This window comes from Tupaia chinensis, unplaced genomic scaffold (assembly GCF_000334495.1).
Source record: "Tupaia chinensis unplaced genomic scaffold, TupChi_1.0 Scaffold000099_1, whole genome shotgun sequence".
NCBI classification, from domain to species: domain Eukaryota; kingdom Metazoa; phylum Chordata; class Mammalia; order Scandentia; family Tupaiidae; genus Tupaia; species Tupaia belangeri.
In genome coordinates this window covers 5,118,693-5,130,173 of record NW_006159563.1, presented here as the reverse complement: position 1 = coordinate 5,130,173, position 11,481 = coordinate 5,118,693, and the positions used below count along the sequence as shown (strand labels likewise).

General features: G+C 36.5%; 1 protein-coding gene across 4 annotated transcripts in view; it reads left to right on the top strand.

Annotated features, from left to right (window-relative positions):
* The window catches only part of TENT2 (terminal nucleotidyltransferase 2), a 76,976-nt gene that overhangs the window by 48,132 nt on the left and 17,363 nt on the right, over positions 1 to 11,481 (top strand). For all 4 annotated transcript variants that reach the window (XR_003548566.1, XM_014585930.2, XM_006143520.3 and 1 more), the window contains one exon: positions 3,077 to 3,120. Coding sequence is in view for 3 of the 4 variants with exons in the window: in XM_014585930.2 (XP_014441416.1) it covers positions 3,077 to 3,120 (44 nt within the window). In the remaining variant the exon portion in view is untranslated. The remainder of the gene's footprint in view (positions 1 to 3,076; positions 3,121 to 11,481) is intronic.

Sequence of the window (11,481 nt, the reverse complement as noted above, 5' to 3'; positions counted from 1 at the left end):
CCAGCAGTTAGCGTAATGGCTATGTCGCTGGACTCCCACGTAGTCGACCGCAGTTCGAGTCCCGGACCCGGTGGCTTAAACTCACGCGTGTGCGCGCGTGCCCAGGATCCCGAGAGGAGAATGGAGGAGAAGGGATTGTGGCGTGGCCATCCCCCCTGGGGGGTGATTTCTCGCTTTCTCTGTCTGTCTGGTGAGCGCATGCGCCCTATAGCAAAAACCTCTTCAAAAAAAAAAAAACTATTTTATTTATTATTAGTTTTAATTTGACTAGAGAGAGACAGAGAATGAAAGGGAAAGTGAGAAAGCAAGCCTCAGGTCTGGTACTCAAACCACAGTCAACTTTATAGGAGTCCAGCGCCTCAACTACCGTGCCACTTGCTGTTCCCCATTGTGGTTTTCAAGCTACTGGGGCCAGGATTCAAGCCACAGTCAACAACCTGGGATCTGGCTCCCTATGTTTAGGTCTTAACTGCTACTCTGTGGGACATTGTTTTCTTAAATAGTGTTTTTAACATTTTCTTTGACCTGTGTATTATGGTATAATTTTTAGACATTTAGATTTCAGGAAATAGTAAAATTAAAAAACAAAACAAAACAAAACCTATCTAGAGTTTTTATTTTACTAGCTATCAGAACCAAAAAGTGCTACCGACCGTTACCATGATTTCATAAAAGATGTTGCATGTTAGCATTAATAAAGTAAGGATAGACTTTCAGAATGGATAGATTATCCCAAAACAGAAAACCTTGTTAACCCCTCCCCACCTCTGACACATAGATAGACGGACAGAAACACACACACTTAATACTTTTTTTTCTCTTCCTATTTTGCTGTAGGGCTCATGTGCTCACTGGGAACAGACAGAGACAGAGGGAGATGCAAAACAAAAAATTCCCCTAGGGAGATGGGCAAACTGCAATATCTTCTCCTCCATTTTCTCTCAGTATTTTGGGCATATGCACACATACACATCAGGTATGTCATTTCTTTTTTTTTTGGAGAGGATTTTGCTATAGGGTGTGTGCGCTCGCCAGACAGACAGAGAACGTCAGGAAGATAGAAAGCGAGAAAACCCCCCCCCCCCAGGGGAGATGGTCATGCAGCAATCCCTTCTCCTCCATTCTCCTCTTGGGATCTTAGGCATGCACTCACACGTGCCCAGCGTGAGTTTAAGCCGCCGGGTCCAGGACTTGAACCATGGTCGACTACGTGGGAGTCCAGCGACATAGCCATTATGCTAACTGCTGGTCCCCAGGTATGTTTTTCAAGCAGCGGGGTCCAGGACTCTTAACTATGGAGTTGACCATGTGGGATCCAATTCATTCATTAAGCACCATGCCATTTACTGGCCCTAAAATTCAAATTTTTTTTTTTTTTTTTTTAAGAGGTTTTTGCTATAGGGCACGTGTGCTCTCCAGACACACAGAGAGCGACAGAGAATGAGAAATCACCCACCCACGGGGGATGGCCATGCCACAATCCCTTCTCCTTCATTCTCCTGGGGTCTTGGGTATATATGCACATGCACCAGGCTTGAGTTTAAGCCACCAGGTCCGGGACTCAAACTGCAGTCGGCTACATGGGAGTTCAGTGACATAGCCTTACGCCAACTGCTGGTCCCTAAAATTCAAGTTTTTAAGTAAACTAATTTCTAGTAAGAGTTTCCCATTGACTTCTTGTATTACAACCAAATTATTAGAAAGTCATTAAAAAGTGCTATACAAATACAGAGGCATTTAGAATGAAAATGACTAGGGCTTGGAGTATGCTTGGAAGGCCTTTTAGAATTTTGAGCATTTGAATGTCTCTGGGGTGAGAACATATAAATATCAAGAGAGAGACTTCCTGAGAGTGAGTCTGGTAAGTAACTTATGAGTTATTTACTCTTGATAATTTTCAGTTATACATTACAACTATCTAGACTCTCACAGAATTTCATTTTATTTAAATTTTCAACTTAGGAATGAGGTATGATACAGAAGGGAAATTTAAATAAAGCATCATACTCTGTACTGTGTGATATAAATGTATATATCCTTGTCATAATGGAGACCATATAAAATGGTCATAGTGGTTGATTACATGTACATTAATGTAGCCCAAAAGTCCTTTTTGAAAGCTTTTGCTAAATAGGAAATTAAAAATGAATTAAACATTCTGTTAGTTTACTTATATGTAATGCATTTCCAATTTTTAAATAGAAATCATCTGGTACTATATTTGGTCTCTAATATTGAAGAGAATTAGAAAATCTATTACTTATGTTTTATTATTTGCAAGACATTGTACTTTATAGTTATTTCTTACATTGTGAATGTTAGGCACTTTGTCTTTAAATTATTCAATTTACATTGTAACAATGTGAAATTACTATTAATGCATAAAATTGAATGGTGAAGAATGACAGAAATACTCTGGTAACATGAGGATAATGACACCTTTGTATTGTATTTATTTTATAGCAGATTGTTGCAGTCTCCTGATTTAGATTTTTACCTTTACTAAAGCATACTTTTAAAAAAATGTATTAATGAAGTTGATTTCTTTTCAGTTTTAATTTTTTTCAATAGATCAATTTCCTAGAACCGTCTTAATTTTGGTATTATTGTTCAATAGCAGAAATTTTAAAAAGAATTAAAATTGTTCTCTCATCATATGGTATCATTAAACTATACTTTTGAAATTATAATTTTGATAGCTACATCCATCTTAACAATGTCTATTCTGTAGAATAATCCTTGTCTTGCTTATTGCTTATTTTATATGTGTGTCTGATGTTAGACCAAATGACATGTGTCCCTTTATCAATAGCCTATTCTTTTGAAACTGTGAAAGGAACATTGCTTTATATAGGAGTATACATCGTTTGTTTTAAAAAAAACTTTAATTGTCAACTTAGACATACTTTGAATTAAAAACTTTTAAGGAACAGGATTTCCTTAATGAAATATATGGATACTGTTGAATCTTAGCATAATTCCTTATAGTCTCATACCTGGAGTATAGCTGACAAATTATTGCATTGGAAAATGAATCATGTGAATCACGGAAGCTTTACACTTTTTCTTTTTATAGCCCTACCTGAACCCATCCTTCCATCCCTCCAAAAAATTTACCCAGTAAGTGTTTCTTATGAATTATTATAATACATTTTATATCAACTGTATGTAGTTCTATTTTAAGTATTAATGTGAATATAAACATAGTAAGCTAAGTACACGATAACATCGTCTAGGCTGGGGCATTGGCTCTTAGAACATGAAAGTATTTCGTGTACTTTTTTTAGAACACTTGACACTTTGGTTATCAGCAGATAGACTGGATTTTTTTTTTTGCATAATGCTCATGATTTATGACTAGTAGGGATTAAGTATACTCAGTCATGATCCTTTTGGCCTTATTCTGATTTTCTTCATACTATTTTAAAATATAGTTTAACAGCATTTCTTCAGTAACTCAGAAATTTTTCAGCCCACTAGATTTGTACTTTGAAAAGCTGGGGAAAAATTAAGTTGAACAATTGGATGATCTTTTTATCTTTTACTTGCCCTTGCCAAGTAATACACCAAAAGAGGTAACATTAATACACTCTTCTTACCTAAATAATATTAAGAATCCTGTTGAAATTAATTGGAAACAATGAAGAAATGAAGTGTATCTACTAGAAAAAACTTAGTATGTACTCAGGTTTGAGTTTAGAGAAACTTAGGTAATGTACGTATTCATAATCTATTTAATAAATGAATCATCTTGTTTCTTTTCCAGTTTTGTTATGTTCTTTCTCTAGAGTTCTGTTTCCTTGTTTTACAGTCCTACCATTTCTGTTTTCCTCCATAGTCATCCTTGTTCCTGGTTTTATTTGGAAATATTTAAGTTACTTGTTTGGACTGTTTGACCAATCTTCTGAAATCATATAATTTTTATCTGTTAATTTCACGCACTTACTAGAAGATCTTTTTTCCAAATTTACTAAGTGGTCATATTACAAAGTGGTCATATTACTAGTCAGCTTAGATGATCAATTTTCTTCTTTTTAAAATTTTGCCTTAGGGCACTTTTACTCCCTGGAGAGAGAGAGAGAGAGACAGACAGAGAAATCACCTCCTAGGGGGATGGCCACATTGCAATCCCTTCTTCACTAGTCTTCTCTCAGGATTTTGGACACACATGCACATGTACCCAGTGTGTTTTATCAAGCTGCCAGGTCTGTGACTCAAACTGTGCAGTTGGCCATTTGGGATCCAGCTGTCCTAACCACCACACTGACTGCTGGCCCTGATGATCAATTTTCAAAGAACTTATTTCATTGTATCATACAAAATATAATAAATGTACCTGACGTGGCATTTCAGTTAATATTTCGTATCATAATTGAGAACTCATGTTCTTGTTTTTGAACTTTAGTTATTATTGGAATATGCATGTGCAAAGTGTTGAATGATAAAGATTTACTGCAGTAGAGTCTTGTAATGGGGACTTCTCAGTTTCTGGTGGGTTATCTACTACAAGAAATTATTACAAGAACCTTTTGGAATCTGGATTTATCTTCTTCCTCTTGAAAACATATTTCTGCTATTATGAAGAACTACTATGCTGACTATCTGATACTGCTAAAGATCAGTCTTTATGCTGTCATATGCAGTGTGACAAATGAAGCATCAGAAAATACAGAAATGTAGTTTAATTTTTTCTAGCTGTGTTCTGGACTGTTCCTTGTCTCTTAAAAGGTATTGACACTTTAGCTCATTCTAAAGATCAAAGATGAAGCTTGTGTCTGTTTTACTTTATTGTCCCAATCTTTTTTTTTTTTTGGAGAGGTTTTTGCTATAGGGCATGTGGCTCACCAGAAAGACAGAGACAGAAAGCGAGAAATCACCCCCCCGGGGGGATGGCCACGCCACTGTCCCTTCTCCATTCTCCTCTTGGGATCTTGGGCATGCATTCACACACTTCCAGCGTAAGTTTAAGTCACCAGGTCCGGGACTCGAACTGTGGTTGACTACACGGGAGTCTAGCGACATAGCCATTATGCCAACTGCTGGTCCCTTCCCAATCTTATTTTTCTTTATGATCCAGATTTCAGTATAGAAATCCTAATGTCCATATGTTTCTCTAATAGTTAAAATTGGTCTTAAACAATCTTATTATTGTGTATTGAAAAATGCTTCAATAAAATTCTCAAAACACTATGCTATGTGAAACTCTTTTTGGTAATGTAAAATACTGGCCCAATACTTTTATTAAGTCATTGTATCATCCTTGGGGTCAGAGACATTTCTTTTAATCACCACACCAACTGCTGGTCCCCAAGACATTTGTTTTAGATAAGGTATGCAGATTCTTAATGAGAATGTGTTCTATTTTGAACAGCCCATTTTCACTTTTGTGTTTCAAAATTATCAAGAAAAGGTATTTCTTTACCTGTAATGGTATTAAATCTATTTTCCCATCACTAGGTGAAGAAATAGGATTATATTAGCACAAACAGCTGTCTCCCCCATGCGCCCTATCTCTCAAGAAAAACAACAAATCACGTTGTAAGGCTTGAATCACTGGTAATATACGCAGCCATTAGTACATTTTATAGGTAGTTTTTACATTGCTATTTAACAACAGTTGAGAAGAAAATAGGAAAATGACTAAAAAGATGATATAATAACAAATTTTATTCCAGCACAAAATTGTTTTATTTTTAAAATAATATCCTATTTTAATTATATTTGAGAAGCACAAAATTTTGAAGAACTTTGTGTTTTCCTTTGTAAAGAAACCAAATTTCTTTCTTGTTACTGTAACCTTTTCAAATAATTCTCAAAACTATTTATACCAGCTTATTTATACAGTCATGTAAACTTTCTAAGTTTTATTTCTTCACTGGTGAAACAGGGACAATATGTAGCAAGTTTATTTTTTCAGGAATGAAGAAATTGTGTATAAAACTTACAGTTTTCTGACATGGATACTAAGTAAATGATGGCCATTATTACTAATAAACAAGCCATTTTGCTTGTTCCATCAGATGAACCTCTGAAAACGTACTCTACTGATCAATTTATAGGTTCCATATAGATATATGTATATATAAATCTTACATAAAAGAAGATAGGAAGTCATGTCCATGTAAGCCTCGACCTTAACAGTGGTTATGATATGATCACACCTGAATGCAAATTACAGCATACCTGCTAATCTACCAGGGCTTGCTATGGGTATTAAGGCCATGGAACTGGCTTTGGAACCTGTTGTTTATTGTGTCATGTTTTGTAGTCATTTCTGTATTTTCTTTTCAAAATTTAAAATATCAAAATAATGATAAATTATTTAAAACTTATTTTAAAAATAGGTAGGCCAGTCCCATGGCCTAGTGGTTAAGGGAGATAGATCCTACATGGTCGATGGGGGTTTGAATCCTGAATCTGATGTCTTGAAAGATGTACAAGCTATGCATGTGTAAATGCCCAAAATTTTGTCATGCTGGAGAAGTGGAGGAAAAGGGATTATGGGAAGACCATACCTCGTTGGGGGGGTGGTTTCCTCCCTCTCTCTGTCTCTGGAGCACATGTGTGCTCTGGCAATTAAAAAAATGGTATAATGTGTTTGATACTTACATTGATTATTTTGTATCCTTACAATAGATACTTATTACTAAATACTGCTTTTAGAACTTTAAACATCTCACTAAAGGAACAAGCAGATGGTGAAAATGGTTATGTTGCTGGACTCCCATGTAGTCAACTGTGGTTCGAATCCCCGACCTGACAGCTTGAAATTCAGTGTTGGGCACATTTGTGTACATGCCCAAAATCCCAAAAGGAGAATGGACATGGGATTGTGGCATGGCCATCTCCCCTGGGTGGTGAATTTTGCTTCTGTCTCTGTCTTTCCATCCTGAGCACATGTGCCCTGTAGCAAAAACCTTAAACGAAAGAAAAAGCAAAAAAAAAAGAACCCCTCCCCTAAAATCAGATACAATTTAAAGAAAATCTAATATTCTTTTTGTTGTTGTTTTTCGCCCTAGGACACAGACAGGGGGAAAGTGAGAAATCACACTCCAGGAGGATGGTCATGCTGTAGTCCCTTCTCCATTATTCTCTTGGTATTTTGGGCATACGTGCACACACACCCAGTGTGATTTTCATGCTGTCAGGTCTGGGGCTTGAACCTCAGTTTGCTATGTGGGAATCCAGTGCCTTTGTTAATGACCATGCCACCTGTTGGCCCCTCTAATGATCATTTTTCACATACATCTGGAGATTAGTGGTGGCCTGCATGGAAGTACAATAGCTTAGCAGGATCTTCAAGATACTACTTAATTCTTCTTCTTTTCAGGCAGAAATCTCTTAAATATTTCATATAAGAACAGTTAATAGAAGGTTAGCCATTCTAATTTACTCCAGAAAGTAGTTGTCCAAATTTTAAACTTTGAGAATAAAGTAAATATGGGACAGCATTAGAAAAATGGTGTCGGGACCTGCAGTTGGCGTAATGGCTATGTCGCTGGACTCCTGTGTAGTTGACCACAGTTTGAGTCTTGGACCTGGTGGCTTAAACTCAAGCCAGGCTTGTGTGCGTGCGAGCCCAAGATTTCAAGAGGAGAATGGAGGAGAAGGGATTGCAGTGTGGCCGTCCCTCCTGGTGTGATTTGGGTGATTTCTCACTTTCTGTCTGTTTGTCTGGGGAGTGCCGCACCCTATAGCAAAACCCTCTCCCCCCCCCAAAAAAAAAAAGAAAAAGAAAAATGATGAAATCTACCTGTATTGATATTTGGAATCTGGTAAAAGTTGTTTTTGACATTTTTGATACAATGAGACTTCTCAGATGTTTTTCACGTGATTTAGTACTTAACATTTTCTTAATCTGTCATTGAAGAGAAATGGTAGATTATGTATCTTTAAAAAAATCAACATTTAAATATCATTTTGGAAATTTATTTAATGAATCAGTACGTTTTTATACATTTGGTTATTAGAAATTCACTGTAAGACAGCAACCTAAAAAATACGGTAAGGAAATCTTCTGTTTACTTAGAAAAATCAACCAGCAGTAAATATTGGTAACCCCCCCCCCAGAAATCTATTTCTTGAATAAATAGATAATACTAGTTATAAGTAGCTTTTCCTGGGATTTAGATTGTACATTTTAGACTCCATTCGCTCTCTGACGTTTGGATTGCTTTTTATGTGCTTCCTAACATACTAGCTAAAGTTAAGTATTCCCTTATTCTTATCCTCTCTGAAATAGCATATATTTTTCTTAAAACATGTAACTGCATTGTGAAAGCTCCCTTTTAAAGACACTCTTTACTGGGACCAACCCTGTAGCCTTAGTGATTAAAAGAGCTGGATCCAATAAAGCAAACCATAGTTTGAATTCAGGCCATACCATAGTTGGTTTGCTTTGAAAAACTTGCTAGACAGGTGTGTATGCGTGCTTAAAATCCTGATGAGATGGAGAAATGGAGGAAAAGGGATTGTGGCATGGCTATGCTCCACTGGGGTTGCCTTCTCCTTTTCTCATTTGGCAATCTCTGGCAATTATACAAAGATTCTTTGTTGAAATCTTTAAGGCAGAGACTTTCTGTAATATGAATGATTACCAAAACTGGGGATTTCTTAGGGATATGATAGAATTTCTATTTGTTTTATAGCTTCTTTTAGGAGCACTCTAATTTTCTCTTTCGGTTTGTATTTCTCTTTTAGTTCTCCCTTAGTAAGCATGGCATGGTTCTTTGTACCTGACCATGAAAAAAAACAGTGGGATTAGAGAAGATGGGCCAGGGCCAGCAGATGGCATAACGGTTACATTGCTATTCGAGTCCTGGAACTTGTGGCTTGAAAATCACGCTGGGTGGGTGTGTATATGTTCAAGGTCTTGGGAGGAGAATGGAGGAGAAGGGATTACGGCATGACCATCCCCCTCCCCTCACCCCCAGGTGACTTCTCACTTTCCCTCTCACTGTCTCAGTCTCTCAGGTGAGCACATGTGCCCTAAGGCCAAAACCTCTTTTAAAAAAAGAGGGAGGGAACCAGCAGTTAGCGTAATGGCTGTGTCGCTGGACTCCCACATAGTCTACTGCGGTTCGTGTCCCGGACCCGGTGGCTTAAAACTCACGCCAGGCGTGTGTGCGTGCGTGCCCAAGATCCCGAGAGGAGAATGGAGGAGAAGGGATTGCGGCGTGACCATCCCCCCTGGGGGGTGATTTCTCGCTTTCTGTCTCTATGTCTCTCTCTGTCTGTCTGGCGAGCGCACGTGCCCTACAGTGAAAATCTCTCAAACAAAAAAAAAAAGAGGGAGAGAGAGAGGAGACAGGCAAATCTGTTGGTTCCAAGGTCATTCCTCATTTTAATAGAGCAGATCTTATAATTCTTCAATTTTATACCTCATCATAGTTCATCTTTTTCTTTTAATTATTGGAAAAAAAAAAAAAACTTGAAGTACAAAAATTGTTATACTTCCAGATAAGAAAATGATTCTTGGGCCAGCTGGTGGTATCTGGTTGAGGTGACTGGATCTCATATGGCTGGCTATGTGGTTTGAGTCTTGGATCCGGCAACTTGAAAAACATGCCGGGTTCATGTACGTGCATACCCAAAACCCAAAGAGGAGAATGGAGAAGAAATTGTGGTGTAGCATCTTCCTTGGTGGAGGCGGTATACTTCTCTTTCCCCCTGTCTCTTTGTAGCAAACATGTGTGTTCGATAGCAAAAAAAAGAAAGAAACAAACAAAAAAAAACCTACACTGTAGCATCAGTTCATAAATTCAATGCTTATTATGCTAGAAATTAAAATTAGAGGCTTTTAGAAAAGATATTAAACAGTGATCTGTTCTTCTAATCACGCCATTAACATTATACCTTTTATTTGTCAAACATATTTAAATTTAACAATTTTTTTAAATTAATATTGTCTTTAAGTCCAGTTTACTTATACCTAACAAGAGACTAAGTTGGGGATAGAAACTATATTTGCTTTTATTTTGCCTTTACTCTTTATTACAAATTGAGGCTTCACTCCTATTCTCCTCTTGCCTCTAACTCCAAACTTAGACTAGACAATTAAAATTTCTGTTGGATGAGGCCAGTAGGTGACATGGTGGTTAAGGGTGCTGGACTCTCACACGGCCAACCACGGTTCTAGTCCCGGACCTGGCAGCTTGCTTTCTCTCTCACTTTTGCTCTTGTTCTGTTCCTCTCTGGTTAAATTTAAATAAATAAATGAATAAATAAAGTTAAATAAAATAGTTCTAAAAGAAATGTACACTAAAAAAAAATTTCTACTGGAGCCTTAAACTGTAATATTACAACTGTTAGAAATATAAGGGGAAGTCCTAAGTTTAGAAGTTCCAGCTTTGGGAATTATAGCTGAAATGGAAATTTTATTCTACAAGAAATAAATATTCTTGGTAGTTGAAAATTATTGATAAAATTATAGGTAATGAGATAAAGGGGGCGGTATTTTTATTTTCTTGCTCCTTTGTTTTACTAATGTCTTCTGAGGATTGGCATAAATGCTGCACTGTACTGTTTCTCTGTGCTACTGCTTTATTATTGTTTCACTTGGAGTTATTGAGACACTGTTAGCTGAGTTGATATCTTTGACCCTGAGGTTGATCTATTAGATAGTGGCAACCTTATCTCTAGTTGTCCTTTGGATGCCTTAATCAATCGACTTTTTAAAAAACATTTGTTTCTACTCTGATGGTAGTGGAGGAATATAGTCATTCTTAATGGCACTGTGTGAATTATTTTGGAGAGATGATTGTCTAGTTTATGGATATATATTATTGAATAATAATCTCTATCGTTTATATAGTTTATTTCAAAGCCATAATTTGCTCTTAATAAGTAAAAGATCAGATAAGAAAATGAATGGCATACCATAGGCAAAAAGTATAAGTGATAATTAGTGTTCTTTCTGAGAAGTGTCTTGTTTGAGCTTGGATTGCAAGTGAATAGTATCTTTCTTTAGCATTATTGTGGTGATGGGGTCAGCAGGTAACATGGTGGTTAAGGTGCTGCACTCCCACTTGGCCAACCACGGTTCGAGTCCCAGACCTGGTGGCTTGCTTTTGCACTCTCTCTGGTCAAAAATAAGTAATAATAATAACAACAATAATAACAACAACAATAATAAAGAAAATTAAATAATTTCTTTTTTAAAAAAATAAATATTGTGGGGAAAGTTGGCCAAAAATCACTTGTTGGTATGCTTCCTGTCTTTATTTTCCTTGCCTTATCTTTTCAAGTTCAGTTCATGTTGAATACCTATAATCTCTTTCCTCTAAGATACAGAAATACAAAAACAAAATAAAACAAAAAATAATAAAATAAGTATCGCTACTGTTTATATATTGAATTTACTTTTATATGGCAATTGGGAAAAGCTATCACTTAGTGTTTGATTCAACCTCATACATAGAGCACAATGTTTCTTGTAGAAATAAGAATGAGATACATATGTAAAGAAATCTGTTGTTATCG